The 26,080-nt window shown below is 43.6% G+C and overlaps 1 protein-coding gene across 2 annotated transcripts in view; it reads right to left on the bottom strand.

Annotated features, from left to right (window-relative positions):
• Positions 1-26,080, bottom strand: part of IQCA1 (IQ motif containing with AAA domain 1) — a 146,466-nt gene that overhangs the window by 76,078 nt on the left and 44,308 nt on the right. For both annotated transcript variants that reach the window (XM_013048473.2, XM_004777557.3), the window contains exon 7: positions 3,298-3,382. In XM_013048473.2, coding sequence (XP_012903927.1) covers positions 3,298-3,382 — 85 coding nt within the window. The remainder of the gene's footprint in view (positions 1-3,297; positions 3,383-26,080) is intronic.

The following is a 26,080-nucleotide window of genomic DNA, read 5'->3' as shown; positions in this document are numbered from 1 at the left end:
CTACCCAAGGACACAGTATGCTTTTCCCTCTTTCCATTTGCATCCCTCATACTTTTAAAAACTTTTCTTCACAGAGAACACACCTTTATTGTTAAGTTTGCTCCTGGCTGCTTTATCTTCGTGTTGTTGGTGCTGTTGTAAATGGACAGTTTTGTAGTATTTTCTATCGAGCTGCTGTTTGTACACACCAAAGCTTTTGCTCTCTGTAACTCCCTGTATTCCTTCTCACACTGTTTAATTTTCAATTTATTCTCTTTGCTTTTCTAAGTGTAGGGCATACCTGAAAAGTGATCATTTTGCCTCTTCTGTTCCAATTTCTATATCTCTACATTCTTTTTCGTGTTCAGCGGTGTTCAACAGATCCTAGGGAAATCCTTGCACTTTACATGACATTGGTGGACTTTCCATGGCCATCCTTGTGACTTTCATGACATTGGTGGACTTTTCATGACCATGATTGTGCCTTTCATGACATTGGTGGAATTGTTTCTAGTGCATATCATTAAGCATAATATTAGATCTTGAACTAAGAACTACTTTACCTAATTAAAGAAGTACCCCTATATTCTAATTTATTTATTTTTTTGCTTTACTTTTTAAAATCAAGAATGGATGTTGAATCTGCAAAAGGCTCCATCAGCCTCCACAGAGATGCACTCAGGGTTTTCCATTTTGAATCTCTTTATAGGATGCAGTGTATTCGCAGACATCCTCAACAGCAGCCATTCTTGCATTCTGGAATAGACGCCACTTGATTGTGGTGTTCTGCTTCCTTGATGTGCTGCTGGTTGTGGTGTGCTAATATTTCAGTTTGAATTATTGCATTAACACTTGTAAGGAAGACTCATCTGCGACTCTGTATTTGGTCTTCTTTGGGAGCATTGGTGTCAATGTGATTATGCTCGCTTTGCAGAAAGTGTTTGTATTGCTTGATTTTTTTTTTTTTTTTACAAATACAAAGTGGACTCTTCATGCACACGCTCTAATGATTATGCTTTGTCTGTTTCTTCATCCTTCATCTCTGCTCGGTGATGATTAAAACGAGCTCCTGTGGAGATGTCCATGTGTCCAGCTGCAGGTACACTTCATGGGTGACCTCACCTAATTGTTACATCAGCCCAGGGAGGGAGGCACATGGGGGAGGAGCCCCCTGAGACTGCAGACCCAGCAGGTGGTGGGACTATGGTCCATCACCTCTACCCTGTCCCAACTCTTCTTCTCCTGTCTTTACAATTCATGATTTTGGGCCTTCTTTGTCTTATCTTAACATATTAACCAGATGTCTTCATCTTCTTTTGTTTTTAGTCTATATGAACCCTCCTTTTGAATGTTTCTTGTATACAATGTAGACATTGCATCAATATGTTTAATCCTGTAATCATTACCTTTCTAAACTAACACGAACCACATTTGGTCCCTGGCTGTGGGATTTCAAGATACGACTTGGGCCTGACAATTTAGCTATGGGGGCAAGACCTCACCAGGTAACAAAGGGAAATAACACTAGGTGAAAAGGTTAGTCCCTCAAGGCAGGACTTGATGAACCCCCAAACAGTAGGGTGTAGAGTGGTCACTTGACTTCTGAGGAGGACAGGAGTCTGTCAGAGGCTGGAATGAGGGCTGAGGAGCTGGTGTCAGCTTCTGACAGGAGGTGGGGGAAGAGCATGACCCTCTGACACTAACGGCTCCCTTGGGGGAGTACAGGGGGATGGGAGGCTGACTGTGGGGACAGTAGTGCTGAGGTGGAAAAACCCTGATTGTGGAATGCTTTATGCCCCCTAACTAGTTCCCTCCTTATGAACAGTAGCTGCTCTCTGCGTCTGTGTGATAAATGGTGTGGCCACAAACAGCTGTTTCTGTTTATGGCACAGGTCAGCAAATCATATTGCATAGGCCAAATCTGGCCCGTTGGCCAATTTCTAAATAAAGCTTTATTGGAACACAGCCATATCCATTAATTACCTCTTGTCTGTGTCCACTTTCATGCTAGAATAGCAGAGTTGAGTAGTTGTGCCAGAGAATGTGTGTTCCACTGCCTCAAATATTTACTATTTGGCCCCCTATGGAAAAAAATTTATTGTCTCCGGTCTATGGCAACTTGTCTTATTATTTGCTTCCTATAAATTCCTTAAAAAGCATTTATGGGTCAAAGAGTAGACACATTAAACATCTGATGAAGTATACTTGGTCCATGTCCTTCAAAAAGGTTATGCTAATTTATGTATTTATGTATCCAGCCACAATGTATGGGAGTGACCTTTTTCCACATGTTCACCAACTCCTGTGATTATCATGATTTAAAATTTTTACCAATCCTATAGGTGAAAAGAGATATAGTAATATTATTTTATATTTGAGTTTCTTTGATTGTGAGTTTTCAAGTTTTGAAAAATAAGTTCACATTTTTTTGCTTTCTTTTCTATTGAGGTGTTTAGATTTTTCTTCTTTCATAAGAACTCTTTATATATGAAAGATAGCCATTATCATCTACATTGCAAATATTTTCTCCACTTTATCATATGATTTTAATTCCAGTTATGATATTTTTTGCCATTTGAGTTGTATGTGGTCCAGTATATTAGCTTGAGTATATGAGTGAGTTTCACTTTTAACAGCAATGCTTCTAGTGCTCTGCTGCTGAGCACGATGCCAACTTTCTCTTGGTTTCCATGATAAATACCCTGAGGTTAAGAACAGTTTTCCTATTTCTAGCTTATTGAGGCTTTTCTAAAACAGACTTACATGTCAATTTCATGCCACAAATGCATCTGCAGAGATGTTTCTCTGGAAGAGCATCAATATGGTAAAGAGTTGACTCTTGACAAGTGAGCAGGAGTGAAGCGGGGGACAAAGGGCAGAAGGCCAATCTGGGATGAGGAGAGAGCATGATGTGCAGAAAGGCACTGAAGGTGCAGTGACACAGGGCACAGGGAGGGTGGGCCAGTGGACCACTGGGCCTCATGGCAGGACGATGGGGATGAGGGGACAGCAGATGACACCAGGAGGCAAGCAGGGACCAGAACATAAAGGGCCCTTGAAATCAAGCTGCTCAGAACTTACCAAGAAAGTAAGCGCGGTGTGTTGTCATGTCTCTTTCAAAGGTAAGATAGTAGGAAGAGTGATTTCATTTCGAAATACATTTAGCAGTCCACAATTGATGAAACATTGAGATATTTCCATGTAAATATTTGCAGGAAAATAACCCAAACCTAATAGCACTATGAACCCATTCAGGTTACAGTTTAAAGAAATGGGGTTAAAATGGATTTGTGTTTTCTTTCTCAAGCATCTCTGTACCTGTTGTGGGGTCTTGTTGGAAAAGATAATGGCTGACCCTCCTTCTTCCACATTAGGGTATTCAGGAAATGTGCCAGTTAAGTTCCTGAGGAAGAAAAAGAGGGAAATTAAGTAGGAATGAACCCCATACTCTCTGTTATACTTCCCACTGGTTAGCTCTGCTCACTGAAATGGGGGACAGTTCTTAGGATGGAAGCTCCCTGACCCTTGCAGCCAGATACTCTGCCTCAAAGGAATAGCAGACCTGGCCATATCCCTGGAGGTCGGCTTCTTCCAGGTAATTGTTGTTCTGAAATAGACACACCTCTCTCTCTCTATTTTTAATTTTTTAAAAATTTCTTTTCAGTGTTCCAGAATTCATTGTTTATGCACCACACCCAGTGCTCCATGCAATATGTGCCCTCCATAATACCCACCACCAGGCTCACCCAATCTCTCACTCCTCCTTCCTTCCAAAACTCTCAGATTGTTTCTCAGAGTCCACAGTCTCTCATGGTTCATCTCCCCCTCCAATTTCCCCCAACTCCCTTCTACTCTCCAGCTCCCCATGTCCTCCGTGTTATTCCACAAATAAGCAAAACCATATGATAATTGACTCTCTTCTTGACTTATTTCACTCAGCATAATCTCTTCCAGTCCCATCCATGTTGATACAAAAGTTGGGTATTCATCCTTTCTGATGGAGGCATAATACTCCACAGTATATACGGACCACATCTTCCTTATCCATTCATCCATTGAAGGGCGTCTTGGTTCATTCCAAATTTTGGTGACTGTGGCCATTGCTGCTATGAACATTGGGGTACAGGTGGCCCTTATTTTCACTACATCAGTATCTTTGGGTTAAATACCCAGTAGTGCAATTGCAGGGTCATAGGGAAGCTCTGCTTTTAATTTCTCAAGGAATCTCCACACTGTTTTCCAAAGTGGCTGCACCAACTTGCATCCCACCAACCGTGTAAGAGGGTTCCCCTTTCTCCACATCCTCTCCAACACATGTTGTTTACTGTCTTGTCAATTTTTGCCATTCTAACTGGTGTAAGGTGCTATCTCAATATAGTTTTGATTTGAATTTCCCTGATGGCTAATGATGAAGAACATTTTTTTCATGTGTCTGTTAGCCATTTGTATGTCTTTATTGGAGAAGTGTCTGTTCATGTCTTCTGCCCATTTTTTGACATGATTATCTGTTTTTTGTGTGTGTTGAGTTTGATGAGTTCTTTATAGATTCTGGATATCAGCCCTTTGTCTGTAGTGTCACTTGCGAATATCTTCTCCCATTCTGTGGGTTGCCTCTTTGTTTTGTTGACTGTTTCCTTTGCTGTGCAGAAGCTTTTGATCTTGATGAAGTCCCAAAAGTTCATTTTTGCTTTTGTTTCCTTTGCCTTTGGAGACATATCTTGAAAGACGTTGCTGTGGCTGATGTCAAAGAGGTTACTGCCTATGTTCTCCTCTAGGATTCTGATGGATTCCTGCCTCAGGTTAAGATCTTTTATCCATTTTGATTTTATCTATGACACACCTCTCTTTAGAACAGATTGTACTTTTCTCCTCCTCCTCCTCCTCCTTCTTTTTTTAAATTATTGAGGTACTCTGTGCTTGAATTAGGAATGAAGACAGAAGCACAAATCACTTCTTCCTGTTTAAATTTTAGGATAAACACAGGATTTTGAAACTAAACAGAAGGATGGGGTTGTTCAGATGATAAATTTAGTAATAATGCATGAAATACACAGACAAGCTTTAGGTTTCCATAAGGCTAAGGCTTCATTTTGTGTGAGTTCCAGATAGTAATTTTTTGTGTGTCACCATACAATTTCTACCTTTTAAAAAGCATACATTGCAATTTAATATTGAGGAATTTCAGGAGGCATGTGTAGTTACAATTTCTAAGTTCCACCAATCCACTGAAGTAGAAAATCTAAGGATTAGAGGAGACAACCATGCTTATAAGTTCTCAAACTTATGACTTTTGGAGCCCTTTATATTCTTGACAATTTTTGAATATCTCAAGGAGCTTTTGTTTATATGAGTTATAGTTATTGATATTTACTGTAATAAATATTAAAACCAGGAAATTTCTAAAATACACATTTTAAAGTCACTCAACAATAACAATAATAAACTCATTATATGTTCACATAAGTGACATTTTTAGTATATGTTCCAAAACAACAACAAAAAAATTAGTGAGAAGAGTGTTCCTGTTCTGCCAATTTGAAATCTTTTCAATGTCTGGCTTGATGGAGGGTAGGCATGTGCTCATACGTGCTTCTGTATCCATTCTGCCGCCTGTTCTGTTTTGGTTGAAGTTTGAGAAGAAAATCTGTTCTCACATTTGACACATCTTCTCATATCAAAATCACACTCATCCATAACTCCACTGGTCTCAAAACCAAAACTCTAAGTAACGGGAAGCTCTCAGGCTCACAGAGGTGATTACGAGATTTCCAAAATTTTAATTTTTCTTAGGTCAGAGCTTTGCTTTCAGGCTCATTTTGTTCATTTTTGAGAAAATGCCTCTCAAAAGTCAAAGTTTGTTGTTGTTTTCTAGATTAAAAATGATGTTCAGTGGATAGTGGCTGCTTCAGCTGCAGGCAGATGACTTCACAGGTTGGCTTCCTTGTGGCCACCGTATTTCCACGAGCTTCCCAAGACTGCACGCCCAATTTCGTTACATAGCATATGAAAAAGCTGTGTAGTCAAGGTTCAAGTCTTACTACAATTATTTTTTACTGTGTCCTCAAGGATATTGCTAAATGAAACTGTTTTTTTAAAGCAGATGCCTAATAGTGAGGACCACAATGATTCTAAGTAGGGGTCACAGCTTGATTCATGCTGAGAAGCATGCTCTGCTTCTGGGGCCCCATTGTTCCTGTGGAATTACCCTGAAAACTTTTTAAAATAGTCACATCATTGTCTGGACAAAATATTTCAGGTCTCTGGAACCTTTCCTGTGGGCTCATTCAGTAGGAACATGACTCAGCACCTCAGCTTTGCTTTGAAAGGAACTGAACACAATGGGGGCATGTGTGGAGAAATGTAAGGACAAGGATGACAGAGGAGATCACACACTAAATGTGTAATTCTGTCAATGGAGTTGCCATCATTGGAGGTACTTTGGTGGCCTCATGCACTCATTTACCATCCACCTCTGTCCATCCAACCATCCATCCATCCATCCATCCATCCATGCTTCCTCCCTTCATATAGTTAATCAACAAACACCTGATTAGTACCAACTAGATTCTGGATGTAGTGATGGGAAAGAGTGATCTGAAGATATTAAAATGTCAACCCTTGCCTGGATACCCTCACCTTCCACCATCACATGGCTGGAATGTGTAGTTGACCTCAGACACTTCTTGTCCACAAGACTCAAATCTCAAAGCCTATTAAACTGCCTGACCACCATCTGTCTTGTTCTGTGTATCACTTGGCCTTGATGGGTCTTGGATAAGAACTGTGAATACACCTTGACTAAAAGCTCTAGCATTCTCTGTTCTGTGCACCCACTTGATCATTCCCCTGATGGTCACCTTTACATGGTCATCTTTTATTTCCACACATTAAAGCTTGAGTGTTCTTGAGGACACAGAACAAACCTAGAAACTTATATAAACGAGAGCCCAAAAGAATTTACATGTGCCATTTTTAAAGCAGATTTCTTTTTAAAATTTTTTTATATCTAAAAAAATTTTTTTAACATTTTAAAAAAAGATTTATTTATTTATTTGACAGAGAGACACAGCGAGAGAGGAAACACAAGCAGGGGGAGTGGGAGAGGGAGAAGCAGACTCCCTGCTGAGCAGGGAGCCTGATGTGGGACTTGATCCCAGGACCCTGGCATCATGACCTGAGCTGAAGGCAGACACTTAATGACTGAGCGCCTCTAAAATAGAATTCTTTTTTTTTTTCATTTAATATTATCTTATTTCTTTTTAGTGTTCCATCATTCATTGTTTCATGCACCACACCCAGGGCTCCATGCAATATGTGCCCTCCATAATACCCACCACCAGGCTCACCCAACCTCCCACTCCTCCTTCCCTCCCAAACCCTCAGATTGTTTCTCAGAGTCCACAGTCTCTCATGGTTCATCTCCCCCTCCAATTTCCCCCAACTCCCTTCTACTCTCCAGCTCCCCATGTCCTCCGTGTTATTCCACAAATAAGCGAAACCATATGATAATTGACTCTCTTCTTGACTTATTTCACTCAGCATAATCTCTTCCAGTCCCATCCATGTTGATACAAAAGTTGGGTATTCATCCTTTCTGATGGAGGCATAATACTCCACAGTATATACGGACCACATCTTCCTTATCCATTCATCCATTGAAGGGCGTCTTGGTTCATTCCAAATTTTGGTGACTGTGGCCATTGCTGCTATGAACATTGGGGTACAGGTGGCCCTTATTTTCACTACATCAGTATCTTTGGGTTAAATACCCAGTAGTGCAATTGCAGGGTCATAGGGAAGCTCTGCTTTTAATTTCTCAAGGAATCTCCACACTGTTTTCCAAAGTGGCTGCACCAACTTGCATCCCACCAACCGTGTAAGAGGGTTCCCCTTTCTCCACATCCTCTCCAACACATGTTGTTTACTGTCTTGTCAATTTTTGCCATTCTAACTGGTGTAAGGTGTTATCTCAATATGGTTTTGATTTGAATTTCCCTGATGGCTAATGATGAAGAACATTTTTTTCATGTGTCTGTTAGCCATTTGTATGTCTTTATTGGAGAAGTGTCTGTTCATGTCTTCTGCCTATTTTTTGACAAGATTATCTGTTTTGTGTGTGTTGAGTTTGAGGAGTTCTTTATAGATTCTGGATATCAGCCCTTTGTCTGTAGTGTCACTTGCGAATATCTTCTCCCATTCTGTGGGTTGCCTCTTTGTTTTGTTGACTGTTTCCTTTGCTGTGCAGAAGCTTTTGATCTTGATGAAGTCCCAAAAGTTCATTTTTGCTTTTGTTTCCTTTGCCTTTGGAGACATATCTTGAAAGAAGTTGCTGTGGCTGATGTCGAAAAGGTTACTGCCTATGTTCTCCCCTAGGATTTTGATAGATTCCTGCCTCACATTGAGGTTTCTTATTCATTTCGAGTTTGTCTTTGTGTATGGTGTAAGAGAATGGTCGAGTTTCATTCTTCTCCATGTAGCTGTCCAATTTCCCCAGCACCATTTATTGAAGAGACTGTCTTTTTTCCACTGTGTATTTTTTCCTGCTTTGTTGAATTTTATTTGCCATAGAGTTGAGGGTCCATATCTGGGCCCTCTACTCTGTTCCACTGATCCATGTGTCTGTTTTTCTGCCAGTACCATGCTGTCTTGGTGATCACAGCTTTGTATTAAAGCTTGAAATCAGGCAACGTGATGCCCCCAGTTTTGTTTTTCTTTTTTAACACTTCCTTAGCAATGTGGAGTCTCTTCTGGTTCCATACACATTTTAGGATTGCTTGTTCCAGCTCTTTGAAAAACGCCAGTGGAATTTTGATCAGGATGGCATTGAAAGTATGGACTGCTCTACGTAGTATAGACATTTTAACAAGGCTTATTCTTCCAATCCATGAGCACGGAATGGTCTTCCATCTTTTTGTGTCTTCTTCAATTTCTTTCATAAGTGTTCTGTAGTTCTTTGAGTACTGATCCTTTACGTCTTTGGTTAGGTTTATTCCCAGATATCTCGTGGTTGCTACAGTAAGTGGAATCGATTCTCTAATTTCCCTTTCTGTATTTTCATTGTTAGTGTATAAGAAGGCAACCGATTTCTATACACTGATTTTGTATCCTGCCACATTATTGAATTGCTGTATGAGTTCTAGTAGTTTAGGGGTGGAGACTTTGGGTTTTCCATATAAAGTATCATGTCATCTGTGAAGACAAAGCATTTGCTTTCTTCATTACCAATACCATTGAATACTTTTTATTTCTTTTTGTTGTCTGATTGCTGTTGCTAGGACTTCTAGTACTATGTCGAACATAGTAGTGGGAGTGGGCATCCTTGTCATGTTCCTGATCTCAATGGGAAGGCTGTCAGCTTTTCCCCATTGAGGATGATATTTGCTGAGGTTTTTCATAGATAGATTTTATGAAGTTGAGGAATATTCCCTCTATCCCTATACTATGAATCATTTTAATCAGGAATGGATGCTGTATCTTGTCAAATGCTTTTTCTGCATCAATTGAGAGGACCATGTGGTTCTTCTTTCTTCTCTTATTGACTTGTTCTATCACATTGATTTGCAGCTGTTGAACCACCCTTGCATCCCATGGATAAATCCCACCTGGTCATGGTGGATAATCTTTTTAATGAACTGTTGGATCCTATTAGCTAGGATCTTGTTGAGAATCTTAGCATGCATATTCATCAGGGATATTGGCCAGAAATTCTCCTTTTTGGTGGGGTCTTTGCCTAGTTTGGGAATCAGAGTAATGTCGGCTTCATAAAAAGTCTGGAAGTTTTCCTTCTGTTTTTATTTTCTGAAACAGCTTCAGGAGAATAGGTATTATTTCTTCTTTGAATGTTTAGTAGAATTCTCCAGGGAATCCATCAGGTCCTGGGCTCTTGTCTCTTGGGAGATTTTTGATCACTGCTTCAATCTCGTTAATAGATATTGGTATATTCAGGTTGTCAATTTCTTCCTGACTCAGTTTTTGGAAGTTTATAGCTTTCCAGGAATGCATCCATTTTGTCTAGGTTGCTTAACTTATTAGCTTATAACGTTGATAATAATTTCTGATTATTGTTCCTATTTCCTTGGTGTTAGTCATGATCTCTCCCTTTTCATTCATTATTTTATTAATTTGGGTCCTCTTCTCTTTTGGATTAGTTTGGCCAATGGTTTATTGATATTATTGATTCTTTAAAAAAAACAGCTTCTAGTTTCATTGATGTGTTCTACTGTAACTCTAGTTTCTATCTCATTGATCTCTGCTCTAATCTTTATTATTTCCCTTCTTGTGTTTGGGGTTAGCTTAATTTGTTGTTGATTCTCCAGTTCTTTAAGGTGTAAAGAGAGCTGTGTGTATTCTGGATTTTTCAGTTTTTTAGCTGTATACCATAGGTTTTGGACCAAAGTGTCTTCATTCTCATTGATTTCCATGAATTGTTTAAGTTCTTTTTTGATTTCCTGGTTGAGCCAAACATTTTTAAGTAAGGTGGCCTTTAGCTTCCAGGTGTTTGAATTCCTTCCGAACTTTTTCTTGTGGTTGAGTTCCAGTTTCAAAGCATCGTGGTCTGAGAATATACAGGGAATAATCTCAGTCTTTTGGTATTGATTGAGCCCTGATGTGACCCAGTATGTGGTCTATTCTGGAGAAAGTTCCATGTGCACTCAAGAAGAATGAGTATTCTGTCGTTTTAGGGTGGAGTGTTCTGTATATATCTATGAGGTCCATCTGGTCCAATGTGTCATTCAATGCTCTTCTTTATTGATTTTCTCTTGGATGATCTGTCTATTACTGAGAGTGGTGTGTTAAGATCCCCTATTATCAACGTATTCATATCAATATGACTCTTTATCTTGATTAACATTTGTCTTATGTAGTTGGCTGCTCCCGTATTGGGGGCATAAATATATACAATTGTTAAATCTCCTGGTGGATAGACCCTTTAAGAATGATGCAGTGTCCTTCTTTATCTCTGACTACAGTCTTTTTTTAAAAAAAATAATTAATTTTCAGCATAACAGTATTCATTATTTTTTCACCACACCCAGTGCTCCATGCAATCTGTGCCCTCTATAGTACCTCTATAGTACCCACCACCTGGTACCCTAACCTCCCACCACCCCCGCCACTTCAGGGTCCATAGTCTGTCATGATTCACCAGTCTTTAGTTTAAAATCTAATTTATCTGATATGAGAATTGCTATCCCAGCTCTCTTTTGAGGCCCACTGGCATGAAAGATGCTTCTCTATCCCATATCCTTAAGTTCCCTAAAGTAGAATTTTTAATGATATTACACATCCATTGTCATAGTAAGATTTAAAAATATTACATTGTTCATAGTACTTTTTTGGCAAAAATAGTATTAACTATATTTATTCTTTTTTTAAATTTTAAAAAAGATTTTTATTTATTTGTTTGTCAAAGAGAGAGAGCACACACAAGCAGGCAGAGTGGCAGGAAGAGGCAGAGAGAGAAGCAGGCTCCCCACTGAGCAAGAGCCCAATGTGGGACTCGATCCTAGGACCCTGGGATCATGACCTGAGCCAAAGGCAACAGCTTAACCCACTGAGCCACTCAGACACCCCTATATTTATTCTTAACAGATAAAAGAACATACTTAGTTTTAAAGCCTCATTAAATAGTTTCTGATAATCTGAAATTGGATGTCTTGACCTTAAATAACACAAAAACTGTTGTAGGGCACACATTTAAGACATATATTTATATGTATTGAAAGAGATTTAAAATTCTTATCTAGAAATGACAGTTTAGCCTGATAGGTTTGTCTCACTCCCCCACATGTGCACACATATGTGTGCATGCATACTTGCACACACACACAGTTATGCACGCACACACATGCACATGCACACATGCACACACACACATACATGCTTCCCTGTGCTCACTCCACCCCATGGTCTCCCAACTTCAGCGAGGAGACCTCTGTCCCCAGAGCTGTTGTTGCTTCCCTGCTTTGGGAGATCCCAAGTGCACCCCAGGTTTGCCCTGACTGGGCTTCTCTCCTTAGCCCTGTCCCCGTGACCTGGTCACGTAGAGCATGCCATGAGAACACAGGTCTTGAGTTTTGTTTTATGTTTCCTTGGCTGCTGGGTTTCACCTTCACATTTTTGGTTGCGTGCAATGGCAGAGATGAGGATGTGTCTTCCCTCTCCAGAGTCAGGGTGCTCAGAGCTGGACATGTTCGCTCTGTCCCATTGATCACCATCAGGAAAGCTGGGAGGTGAGGAGTGTTCAGCATTCTGGGCTCAGCGCCCTGGGAGCTGGGGCAGACAGACAGCTTTGACTTGGGGACGATGGAAGAGAATATAATTTTGGCTCCCACCATGTTCCTGGCAGAAACAGCTGGGGGCTGACAGCATTAGCTGCAGGTGACAGGCCCATCTGGGGACTCCTGGGGGAGTAACTGAGGAGTTCCAATGACATGGTGTCAGGAAAGATTACAAGTGGAGACAATATATCTGGTTTCTGCTGGACTCCGCTCCCCCTACAGGCATGTTATTCCTGTCTTCACCTTCTTCACAGTCCCTGCATCACCAGGGTGGCAGCGGTCCATTCAGTTGGGCACAGACATGGTGTATGCCCACCACCCACAGGGTCTGGACACCACTGGTGCCCATCCAGGTCCCTGTCTGGAAATCCTGCCCCTGTGTGTAGGGCTGACACAGGGTGGGAACACTGACTTATTCAAACAACTGGAATTGCAAAATGATGGAAAATTCTCCTGCCCACCCCTCCCTAGGACTCTGTTCCTGATTGCTTAAACGTGTCCTGGGCAGAGGAGAGTGGGGACATGCCATCAGACAGAGATGGCTGGTCCCCTCTCTTCACTGGGGGACAGAACCATTGCTCTCCAAGATGGGCCAGACTGGTCCTAACTCTCAGGACCTCAGAATGTGGCCTTACTTGGAAATCAGACCATTGTGGATAGCAGTAGTTGAGAGGAGGTCATACTGGATGGAGTAGGGTGGACTGAAATCCAGTATGACTAGTGTCTTTATAAAACGGGGAAATCTGGACCCCAGGGCAGACACATACAGAGGGAGGACGTGTGAGGACACAGGGAGAAGACAGCTATCCATACACCAAGGAGAGAGGCCTGGAACAGTTTTCCCTCATAGCTCGTGCAAGGAATAACCTGGCTGTCACCATGGAGATGTTGGACTTGGAGCCCCAGCCTGGAAGGGAGGGAATTCCCACTGTTTCAATAGCCCAGGCTATGGTCCTTATTACCGTCACCCTAGGAGGCTAATCCATGAGTTTGGCAATGAGTTTGCTGCGGCTGACTTCTGCGAATGTTTTACAAATTCCATTCCACTCTCTCTGGATCTCTTATATGGCCTAATTCTCTTTTCTGGAAGGTTTTCTTTCTTGGCTTCCTCCTACCTCTCTCATCCCTCCTCTGGCTTTTTAGGCAACCCTTCCTCTGCCTCACACAGGAGGAGCTTAGATTGGACGACCTATAATTAATATTTGAGCCCTCCACTGTCCCTTCTTTCTGAAATGAAGTGCTAATTGGATTCCCTCCATGCTCTCCTGCCCCCGCTGACCACCTCCCTAGCCTGCTGGGCCAGGGCCTCCTCGTCTTCCCACTTGTAGGTGTTGAGGCCCAGGACTCCATCCTTAGGCTCTTTTCTGTGCACACCCATCAGGGTCTCATCTGGTTTCGTGGCTTCAAACAGCACTGCGGGCTTCACCTCTCCCAATGCCCAGTCTCCTGCTTGTCTGTCTCCTGGGCCACAGACCTACATTCAGCTGCCTGCCCAGTACCCCCTCCAAAAGGCAGTGAGTTCTTCAGGCTCCGATGGCCCAGACTCAACCCTTGTTCTCATTTTGTCCCCCCAACCTCCTCCTCCTCTCACATTTCCCTGTTTAAGAAAATGGGAACTCTTCTAGTTGTTCTAGAGGGAAGAGCCTAGACTCCTGCTCACGTGCTCTCCTCTTTCACAGACATAGATATCTGTCCAACCCATCTGCCCACCCTGCTGGCTCCACCTTCTGATCACACCTGCTGCCTGACCACCTCTTACTCCTTGTGCTGGTCCTTCCACCACCACCTCTAATGCCTTCCTACAAAGTACTGGATCCCAATAGGAAGCCCCCACAGCTCCAGGTCCCAACATACTCCTCAAAGCAGCCGGAGCAATCCTTTGAAAACAGAAGCCCTGTCATTCTCTGTTTCTGCTCACAAGTCTGCCAATTCTCCCGCTCAAAGTGAAACCAATGTCCGTATAATTAGATTATCCTCTGTCCCTGCTTACAGGTCTCATTCATTATGCAATTAACAATGCACCCCCTTTCCTTCTTAAGTGTTCTGTTTTGGGCATTAAATGACATGGTTCCTCCATTTGCAATGGCCTCTGTAAGAGTCCCCTGCCATCTCCCTGGATGGACCTCCCAACACCTTTCTCCTACTTCTAGCCTCTCCTCGGTCTACCTGGATTCTCCCTCCTCAGAGACATGCTCGCCCGCAGAGACAGCACACACTCCCATGTCATCCTATCTGAGGTCTTTGCTGACTCTCTCTCTCTCTTTTAAAAAATATTTATTTATTTGACAGACAGAGATCACAAGTAGGCAGAGAGGCAGGCAGAGAGAGAGGGGGAAGCAGGCTCCTGCTGAGCAGAGAGCCCGATGCGGGGCTCGATCCCAGGACCCTGGGTTCATGACCTGAGCCTAAGGCAGAGGCTTTAGCCCACTGAGCCACCCAGGTGCCCCTTTCCTGACTCTCTTGCATAAAATAAAGTTTTTGGCCAAATAAAATATGTGTCCTCCCATCTGATAGCCGAAGGCCTTGCTGAGGTAGGTCTATCTGGGGTGGAGAAGAACAGTGACATTTTCGGGTAATTACTCTGGTTTCTCTTTGCAGTTTGGAAATTCCTTTAATAGACGCGGGGATGTTCTCTCCTTAAATGTTAACACAACAGTCTCTGCAAAAGCATTGTGTTAGACATGCTGTCTCTGTGCATCATTATGGAAATCATGGCTTTCCCTCAATTATACTTTGAACCTTGATCCCAAAAGCATTTGATTATTCTGAAATTTCATCATTTCAGAATGATGACATGCCAAGTTAATGCATGGCTTGCCCTTCCCAGACACCCCACACCCACCCCAACATTTGTCCTCCAGTTGCTGCAACAGGCAAGGTAAAAGTGGGGGCTTCCAACCGGCTCCAGACCACCTAATAGAGCAAGCGATGCAGAAAATGGAACTTGGCCCATGGCGGCATGAAGGATGGCCTGGACGGTGCATGGGACGTCTGCCTCGGTTCACCAAGTCTATAGAGCAAGACGGAAAAGGAGAAGCAAGAAAGGGGGACACTGTCCGAGAACATGAAGCTTGAGAACCGGATACAGAGCTTGAGAAGATTGGATTCATCAGATATTTCTGAGTCTTAGCATCGAGTCACCCACTGGCAAATACCGGCACATTCCATGGGGGTCACATTTATTTTAAAGTAAGAATTCAGCTTTTTGGGACAAAATTTAATTTGTATTAAATTAAATATGATTTCCAAAAGACAGTCTTTTTTTTTTTTTTTTTAAGCTGGTATATTGAATCTTCTCCTTAAAAGTACTTAGAAAGATTTGAACACCAACATTGGAGGTGAATATATTATGGATCAAACTCTAGGGACTGTCTTACAGTTTTCAAAAACAAATGACACCTGCATAGCTCAATCTGGACTACTCCAGGAATAGTACAAAAGAAGGAAGCTGAGGAGCCACCAGGTCCCCATCCCTGCCAGAGAATTAATCTTCTGGGGGATGATACATTCTAGTTGTTCCAGAGTTGGACAGCTGTGGTGGTCTGACCTTCCTTCCAGTTTCTTCTGTCAATCTGGTTCTTGACTCTCTACTGCATGATCAGAGTTATTTAGGGTAACGGCCTCCAACCTCTTGGATCCTAAGTGAGGTCTGCACCCATCACACCTGCTCACCCCTGACTGAGCTTCCGTGTAGGTTTCATAGGTGTCAAACGATCCCACTGTTTGGTCCTAACCTATTCTCACTTGGTTCTCCCCCACTCCCACCCAAATCCTTGGTTGGTGATTTCTCTTCCAGTCCCTGTCTGGGGCCCTACAGATACGGCTAAGAGGAACTCCAGCCTGAGGCACATGAAACCCAAGCTGCCATTCTCCCCAGAGACCAGTGGCCCTTCCTGCCCACTCTCCATCTCCACAGTGGGAGGTGGGAAGTAGCCTATATTTCACTTTGTACAAATAGCATTTGCCCGATATCTGGATGGCTGAGGCAATGGTATTGTCCTTTCCTTATTGTGCCTGAAATTTGTTTCCACCAGGGCACCAAAGTCTGGAGGCAGGGGCTGGAACTGGGGCACAGAACTGCGTCTTGGATGCTGACGGGCCAACCTGGCCTGTCTGGAGTTCCCATGCCCTGATCTGACCAAGTTCAGGTCACCCAAGTTCACGTTTCACTTGGGCATCTCCTGCTAACTGCACCCACCTGTTTGGGAAAGTCAGAGGTTTCCCACAGGATGCCCGTGTTTCCTTATCTTCAATGGAAGAGTTACAATTCGGTATAACCCCCCGCCCCTGGCGAGCAAGCAGTATGATGGCAGCGGGGAGGACAGGGGTGATGGCAGTGCACTGGGAAAAGCCCCCTGGTCACCCCCCAAAAGAAGAGAATTCACACCCAAACATGCCATGTGGCTCCCTCTTCCCGCACCAGGAAATGAAAAAAGGAAAAAAGATCTGTCAGCCGGGAGCCCAGTGTGTTGAGAAAATGTGATCAATGAGCTGTTGTCTCAGTTTCTGTTCCAGGACATTGGGGTGATTATTTCCATACCTGAAATAACCACAGAATGTGTACTGACAGATCTTACAAATATTCTTTTAAGTATTTCCTCATGCTAAATTTTATCCATGAGATTACCCCAGGGCATGGGGCACGCTCCCCTCCTGGCTGTATGTTGGTTCTCCTGAAGATCTCCAGAGAGCTGCTGCTGATCGAAAGCCCTGGGTGAAGAGCCGAGAAAAGAGACCCGACCCTGACTCTGGCCGCTCCTCCCGTGGGGAAGCCCCGTCTCCAACCAGCTTCTCTGGAGAACCGTTCAACGGTTGCGCCAATAGGTTAGCTCTCTCCTTCCTCTGATGCCTTCATCATATTGCCTTGATGGGTTGTGACCCGTTGGGAGTGTAAAACAGAAGCCAGATGTGGATTTGAGTTTCTTTGGCTGCTAGTGAGGTTGACACTTTGCTCCGCACCCCGTGCATGTGTGTCTCCTCATTTCTTGGATCCACTCAATGTAGCAGAAATTCTAACAGCTCATATGCTTGTTGCACGAATGTTTACAACGCATTTTCACACATGCCTTTCCCAAGGTACCTTCTCATTTTATCCTTAAAGAAATTCTGCGAGATGAGCATTTCTCTCCATTTTGCAAAGGAGGACATTTGGACACTCGAGGGTTTAAGTGATTTATCCTAAGGCAAATGGTTCCTTACGGGAAGAGCCTGGATTCCAGCTTGGACTTCTGCCTGGATGCCCAGGGTGCCCCTGCTCATCACAATCACTCACTGTGTTTGAATGATCCCTTAGATAAGGGATTCCTACTACTATTGCTGTCATGTGTGCTCTAAACACTTCCCACGTTGTTTGCCCCAACAGTTCCTCTGTGATGACTCTTCACAGAAATGAAAGCAGAGGTACTCTGTGATGTGCCATTTGTACTAGCAAAAACTGTAAATAATGAAATCTGTAATAAAATCCCACAAATTATCACCCACTGGGGAACTGATCTATAACCATGGTAAAGCCTCGCGGTGGGACTCAGCTTCTGGACCTGACTTCATCTGTTCTTCTTTACCTGTTCACTGCGGGCACTTCGTAAACACTTGTATGGATGAATAAATTCAGCCCTTGCAAAGACGAATCTGCTCTATAGGAATAGCGGGGATGTTAATGGTAGAATATCAAGGAGAAAGAACAGGCTGGGAAGCGGTATGTGTTATAGAAGGAAGAGGGAGGAAGAGAGCCTCATGGGTGTGTGTTTCTGTCTGCAGGTGTGTGGAGACCAGTCAACAGAGACACAGTGTGGTGAGCTGGAGTCACCCACAGCTGTGGGGTTGGAGGGAGGAAGGCCAAGAAGCTCTTCCCTGTTTGTTTTAGTATTCTACTCCTTGCTATAGTATATGGGAATTATGTTGATAATTAAATAAAATAATAAGCTAAAATAAATTCCAATAAAAACAAATGTCATATTTGGTTGGTTTCCTTTTATGTCTTATTTTGGGGGTAGATTTATACAGACTTTGTGAATTGTCTGTCTTTGTGAATTGTCAGTCCAATTTTCTCTGACAATATTTTTGTTTCTGTTAGAAAATTGTGACCTGTGTCTAGGAGGGCTAAATTCTCCATCCTGCTTTCTATTCCTTTTTGACCTTAATAGTTAAATCAATCCAATTATTGCAACTATGTTGTTTGTATTCCCATGACTTTTTACTTAACTTATCATACACTATTTATTTCCATCTGTCTGTCAATGCCTGGGCTCTCGGCTTGGCTCTACTAATCTATGTTTTTATGCTTTCATATCAGTATAATACATTTATCTTATTTTTCTTTATAATATACTTGGAAACACAATGCCATTTGTCCTTCCTGTTCTTCTTCTCTTCCTGTGTTAATCCTAATGGTTTCAATAATTATGTTTTCAAGTTCAATAAATAATCCTGTTAGATTTTAATTGGAATAGCAGTCTCTCTATAAATTACCTAGAGCAGTCGTGTCCTCTTTCCATTTAACCAGGAAAGTGGCCTATTTGGCCATTTATTCAAGTCTCATTTCATTCCCTCCTTTTAACATTTATGGACTTCTTAAATTTTCACAGATTTTTCTTTCATCTTTAGTCTATCATCAATTTAAAAAAATACATTTTGTTACTTTTAAAAAATATTTATTCTCATTTCTTTCTCATGTTATCCTACTGAAAACAATTTCTAGGATGGCACAGATTATTATTAGGGGCAAAAGTCATCCATATGGTCCTTTCCTTTCATGGGAAAGCCTACAGTGTTTCTTCATTCTTTTGTTTTAAAGAATACTGGATGTTTCATTCATTCATTTACTTATTTATTCACCGATTTGGAGCTTATTTATTGAGGATCTACTATGTGCCAGACACTGTTCTAGGCACTGGGAGAAAACAACAAACAGAAGATACAAAGGTCTTTGTTTTTATTCAGCCTACACTTCATTATGCCAGGAATTTGTCCTTGCCCTTCCATTTTTAAATTTTAAAATCAGAAGTAGGTATTGATGCTATGAAATGGTTTCTCTGAATGAGCTGAGATGATCATATTGCTTTTATGGGTATACATAATATTGAATTTTCCTACCACTTAATTTTTTGTTTGTGGGAATAAACACTTGCGGTCTGATTTCAAGCCACTTAGAAATCTAAAAGTACTCTTTGAAATAACAACTGAGCCAGAGACAAAAGTCAAAACACAAACAGGTTGAAAATGGACAACAAGAAAATCATGACTTGTGATTTTTAAAAAAATCCTACAGAATGAGGCATCAGCACCATAATTGCATGCCTCTAATTTCCTTTCTCCCAGATCCTGCTGGGACAGGTCTGGGAGCGAGAATTCCTGGGGCGGGGGCTCCCATGGAGTCCTCACAGCACCTGCTCTGGGGAGGGAGGTGTCTGTGGTCTGATCTGGGCATCTGGGAGCTGCAGGTCGGGGTCAATGCCGCAGGACAGTGAGGCCAGGAGTGCGAAGGAAGCTGCTGTTGGGTCATGACCCTCCTGAGGGTTTTAAAGGATGTTTCTTCCTCTCTGTGGTGAACAGACTGTATGCAATGCCTGTGTTCATGCCACTGTGTGTTTCCTTCCCCTTGAGTGTGGGTGGGACTTGGTGGCTGGCTTGTAACCAACAGAACACAGCAAGCACAGTGACCGGATGTCACTTCTCTGATTGTTCTCTGATTGTTCTATGCGGTTTTAATTGCTACCTTGCTCCCAGATTCTCTCCCTTGCTGGCATTGATGGGGCCCGCTGCCAGACCAGGAGGCGCACCTGGCCAGGACCTGGGGGTGACTCCAGCCAATGTCCAGGGAGCACTGAGGCTCTTGGAATGGTGGCCCACGAGGAAATGCGCGCTGCCGGCAGCCACAGGGCTTGAACACCTTGTCTGCAGCCTTGTTGGGCCCCTGAACAGAGGCTCCAGCCAAGCCCAGACTCCTGATCCATTATGGTGGTGAGCCCCTCAATGGGTGTGGTTTCCAGCCTCTAAGTTTGTGAGCAGGAGTAATCCGTTAGCAGCAGTAGACAGTGAATGCTGTCATGCTGAAACAGATCTTGGGGGGCAAGGGGGATTGCAGGGATGAGTTAGGAGGCCATGCAGTCTAGGTTGGGGCTGGTGTGACATACACCAGACCCAGTGGCAGCGAAGATGGAGGCTGAAAAGGGGGTGGGTTTGGGGCATATTCTGAAGGCAAAGCCAACGGAATTTTCTGATGGACTAGAAGTTGGGCAGAGAGGAGAGGTGTCCCAGTCACAGCTAAGAGACTGGCAGGGTGGGTTCTCCATCTGCTGGGATGGGGAAGGCTGTGTGGGCGAAGCTTTGAGGGAATGAGGGTCTGGACATGTGGAGCCTAGGAAGTCGCCTGGATACCTGTATCTCCATGTCTTTTGGGGCTGAGGACTCACATTTGTGAGTCAATGAAGCCTGGATGGGATGGAAACCATGTGCCCAGATGAGATTGCCAGGGAGACAGAAGGTTTGGGAAGGCAGGCCTGGGTCCTGTGACTCCGGCTGTTGAGGTGGGATAGAACAGGGGGGCAGGGAGCCCGCTGGGGTAGCTTCTATCAGCTCTTCCTGTCCAGGATTTTTTTCCCCCTCTTGTTTCAGATGATTGCACTCTATGATGTAACCAAAGTCAGCCTCAAGATGGGGCATGTGCTGGGCAAAGCTGATGATTTCATGGAACCAGAGGAGACTACTTCAAGTTTGATGGCCTTTCCAGCGGGAAAGGGCGATGTCCTTGGCCCCCAGCTGACAGGTCCATGCCCCATGTTGGCTGCTGCTAATCATCCCTGTACCCTAATCTTTCACTATAGGTGAAAACCTCTAGTCATTGAAAATGCAGTGTCATTTCTGGGTAACCGGATCTGGTAAAAGTAGTGAAATGAGTTGTAAAGAACCTTCCATAGTAGTGTAGTCATTAACACTTACGTGCCTGGAACTTGATACCATCGTCTGTGTACTGCTTCCAACGGTCCTACAAGGTAGGTACTCTTATTTTTTGTCAGTGGTTTTCAGAGAAAACTGGGACTTGGCAAGTTTCAGGGACTTGCCCACGAAGAATCCGACCCAGAGCAACTCCAGAACCTTCGGGACCCATGTGGACTGAGCTGATGGTGACAGGAAGCAACAGTCGGTTGAGGTTCCAGTAATAAAAACGTAAAATAAAGCTTTAGACACAGTAAAGCAGCATCTGGTGGCTAGAGGCATGGCAAAGATAGTTTCCTGGAAATGAAGGAAGCCAGGCTGCTGTGCCCGTTAGCTGTGAGGCCCAGCAATGCACTCCATCATGGTAGGACCTCTTCTCTTTCCTCAGCCACACGGTGTAGCTGAACTAGGTTTATGACTTCAGTTGTTATAAAATAAGTATGGTGTGCCTCTTAGACCATTTCTAAAGTTCCTTTCAGCTTTAGAAACTCTATAATTTATTTGTGACGGAAGTGGGAAAGGAAAGGCAATGTTCGTTTCTTACAGAATCTACTCCATGATTAATGTTACTTTCTTAGAAAAATATATTTGATGTAGCCATCTGACTTTGTATGCTTTTATGGAGAAAACTTAAGGAGAAAAACACCCGTGCCTTATTATATCTTCCAGTTAGCGAATGTGAGGTACAGAACCCTTGGTAAAGTGAAGGCCTATTAAAAATTTATGCATATTGTCAAAAAGTCTTGCACAAACATGAAAATGACCAGCCCCAGAGTTTGCAGTGATTTAGAAAGCAGAACTACTAAAATGATAAATATTTCCCTTGAGGTCTGACACTGGGCTTCAGTGGGTCCCACCATTTCAGACTCCCAGGACAGAGATTTATCTGTGTTTCATCAAGTATGAAAAATATATGGATGAAGGGGCTTCCGGCCGCCCACCCCCCCAAGTCATCCAGCTACCTCCATTAATGTCAGCAGGCTCATAAATTTCTCCCGTGTTCTAAAGAAGGCAGCTTGTGCCACTGCACAGAAGCCTCCAGAAGTGTCACTTGCTGCCTATAAATTCACTTACACTCAATAAAGGCAATTGGCTGCACATGGACTTAATTACCATCGCCCTCCTTGGGAAACTGAGGGGTTCACCATTTCTCAAAGGAGAGGAGGAAAAAGGAGTGTGCAAAGCAAGGCAGTTTCATAGTGGCACATCACAGAATCTGATTTATTCATTGATGTTTCTACTTATTAGTGGGATATTATAAGCAGTTATCACTCAAGATGGAAACTTCCTTCTTGATTCGAAAGTAATACCTTTGCTCATGCTTGAATCCTATGGGAAGCTCCCTGCCCTACCCCCTGCCCATTCTTTTTTTTTTTTTTTTAAATTTATTTATTTGTCAGAGAGAGAGAGAGAGAGAAAGCACAAGCAGGCAAAGTGGCAGGCAGAGGCAGAGAGAGAAGCAGACTCCCTGCTGAGCAAGGAGCCCGGTGCTGGACTCAATCCCAGGACCCTGAGATCACGACCTGAGCCAAAGGCAGCCGCTTAACCATCTAAGCCACCCATGCGTCCCCCTCTGTCCATTCTTATTTGAGCAAAAGAAACAATATATTAGTGATCACGTAATTTACTATTTTGATTACTCTTCAGTTGAGAAGATGACATATACAGCTTATTTTCACTTTTCTGGCTTAAATATTTTTTTGTAAAGAGAAATGGTTACCTAGGCACGAGCAAAGCACTCTAGGAAGGAAAGCCAAGATTTCCCATTCAAATAGGCAGTCACCAGTTTCTGTCCACGTACTCCTACTTCAGAACCCCAGCGTTGTTCACCCGCCAACCCTTCCTCGTTTAAGGAGTCAGGCATTCTCTTGTCTATCCCAAGACTCCAGGAAGCCTCGGAGGGTAGTTGTAGGAGCAAAAGTGTAAGTTAGCAGAACAGATGCGTATGCTCTCAACTCATTTCTTAGGTGCCACTTTTTAAAAATAAGTAATCGGTTACAGACCGCAGCAGAACAAATTCTAGAAAAGGGCAGCGTTAGGGCATGAAGGTTAATTCTGAAGATTCTCTGACCTTGCTTGGTTAAGTGGCAAATACGGATTTTTGAAGCACAAAGTCAGGATGATTTCCATCTGAAACAACACATACATGTTGACACATGTCACCATAGGACATAGAAAGTAAAAGTGAGCTAAATCAAACCAAAGGGCGCTCTATCCAAGGAACACTCAGTCTGTCCTTGGTTATGGTGAGTAAGCACTGGAAAGTGGATGGCTCCAAAGTCATCTGGCTTTCGAAGTTAGTGACCTCAGTCGGTAGACTTGCGGGCTTTTACTTTCCAGGGATAATACTGGTTTTAATTTTTTCAGTAGTGCTCTGCCCCTCCTTCAGGTGATTTCCTACATAGTTCCCTTCTCTAGACGGGGTGACCAGTGTGGCCATAATTCGGGCCCAGGGCTACTCCAAGTATAGTCCCAGGGCAGGGACTTCAACATCACCCAGAGCTCGTTAGAAACTCAAAGTCTACACCAAAAACGCAGGCAACAAAAGCAAAACTAGACAAGTGGGATTGTATTAAACTAAAAAGCTTTTGTATAGCAAAGGGAAGAGTCAACAACATGAAAATGCAACCGATAAAATGGGAGAAAATATTTGCGAGCTATATATCTGACAAAGGGTTGACATCTAAAATATATGAGGAACTCCAAAAACCCAATATAAAAAAAAAAAAAACCTGATTAAAAAATGGGCAAAGGAACTGAAAAGACATTTCTCAAACAAGGATATACTAAGGTCCAATGTGTGTGGGGGGCACGCTAAAGTAATAGAAATATATATATGTCTCTGCCCTTAGTTCCTTGCACAGACTCCTAAAACCCTTGTCATTTCCTGAGTGATCGGAGCACCAGGACCATCCTTTTTTCTAGTAATTATTCTTTGACCCCACTTCCTCACACAGGGGCTCGTAAATCCCTGGGTGATAGGAGCATCTTTTGTTCCACTGAAACGATGTCTGGTGGGTAGCTGAATAGGGGGCTCACCCTGAGGAAGATGGAGCCATGCGAAGCTTGGAACTTTCAGTCCCACTCTCTGCTCCCCAGAAAGCAGAGAAAGGATGGAAACTGAGTTAATGATCAGTCATGCCTGCATGATGAAGTCTCCGTGAACATCCCCAAAGCATGGGGTTTGGAGATATTCCAGGTTGGTGAACACGCTTGGGGGCTGGGGGACTCCCCTTCCCCACACCTCACCCTCTGCATCTCTTCCATTCAATGGTCACCTGTCTCCTTTCATTATAGACATGCATTTCCCTGAGTTCTGTGAGCCCTTTTAGCAGATCATTGAACCCAAGGCGGGAGTCGTGGGAACCCCAACTTAGAGCTAATCAATCAGAAGTAAAGGGGACAGCCCGAGACCCGTGACAGACATCTGCAGCAGAAGCGGTCTTGTAGGACCTGGCCCTCGGTCTTTGGGGTCCGGTGTGGTCTTTGGGTTGGGTCTAAGCTATGCTGAGTTATGGGGAACCTGGCTGGTGGTGAGGAAAAGTGCTCCACGTGTGGAAAATGCACACAGCTGGTGTCACAGGTGAAGGGAATTCCTGTGAGCGTTGAATGGTGGTTGTCAGGGGAGGGGTTAGGGAGGAGCGGGGTGGCTATTAGTCAAAGGGTACAAAGTTTGGGTCTATAGACCAGCACTTCTTGTAGGTCTAGCTGTATGCTTACGGTTAACAATGCCGCATTGTATACTTAAAGGTTAGCTAAGACGGTAGATTCTATCTTAAGAGTTTTTAGTGGTGTGGGTGCATGTGCGCGGGCGCGCAAGGGCGCGCGCGCGCGCGCACACACACACACACACACAGTAATAAAGTAAAAAGACTAGGAGGTGATTAAAATTAAAAAAGAAAATGCAGGCTCTCAGTTCCCACCCAAGTCCTTCTGGAGATGAGGTCCAGCAACCTGTGTTCCAACAGGCTTTCCAGCTAATTCTGACGCAGCCTCCAGTATGAGCCCCACCCCCCGCCCCGCAGTCTGGACCCATATTAGTGACAATATTTAGTTAGACATTTGGGTATTCCCTGCCCCTGAGCTCAGCTTGATTCACGTATTCCATCTGCTGAATCCCAGGCCCTGTGCTTGGCTGGGAAAGGACCAGAGCAAGACATCACTGTCCCCCCACCCCCAAAGCTTGTGGTCTCACGGAACAGACACAGAAGCATCGCAGAGTGGAGAGTGCAGTGGGAGCTGGGTCTATAAGCCGGAGTCGTCCCCAGCCCACAGAAAGGGTGTCTGTCTGCTGCATTCACAAAAGAGCCTCAGGGCCTGTCTTTTAACAGGACTTGGCACCTGGACAGAGCATGAGAGCTCGAGAGCCCCTGGCTGATTTAGCATGACGGCTGGCACAATGCACGTGATTTCACGCAGGGGGTGCATCTGTCCCCCAGGCCTCGATTGGTCGAGCCGCGCACTTAATTTCTCGTCCCACCTCTTCTTACGTCCTGTGCTCACCCGGATGTACTTTCCACCAAAACAGATGGCAGAAATGTTATTCACCTCCTGGTCTGAGCAACCTACATGTGTTCCCGTCTCCTCTCTAGACCTCAGCTGTGCTGTTTTGCTGATGATAGAATTTGAAATAAAGAGCTCCTCACTCACCTCCCTGGGTGTGACCAACCCTTTCCCTTCTATATTCCCTTCTGGAAGTTATTCCTGCTTCATGCGGGAAACTCCGGGGAGGGGTATAAAGGAAAGAACCAGCTGTGGGCCCTACTACCCAGACGGTGTCTGCCATGTACTTTCTAGTGATTTCTTCTTGACGTCTTGAAAAATCCTCAGAGGCCCCAGTTCTGAACCCTGCCCTGAAACCAGTTCTGGTTTTATAAGAAGTTTGT

The sequence above is a fragment of the Mustela putorius genome, unplaced genomic scaffold, assembly GCF_011764305.1.
Source record: "Mustela putorius furo isolate JIRA1106 unplaced genomic scaffold, ASM1176430v1.1 tig00003869_pilon_pilon_pilon, whole genome shotgun sequence".
Lineage (NCBI taxonomy): Eukaryota > Metazoa > Chordata > Mammalia > Carnivora > Mustelidae > Mustela > Mustela putorius.
Note: the sequence above shows the minus strand (reverse complement) of the source record. Positions and strands in the feature narration are given on the sequence as shown.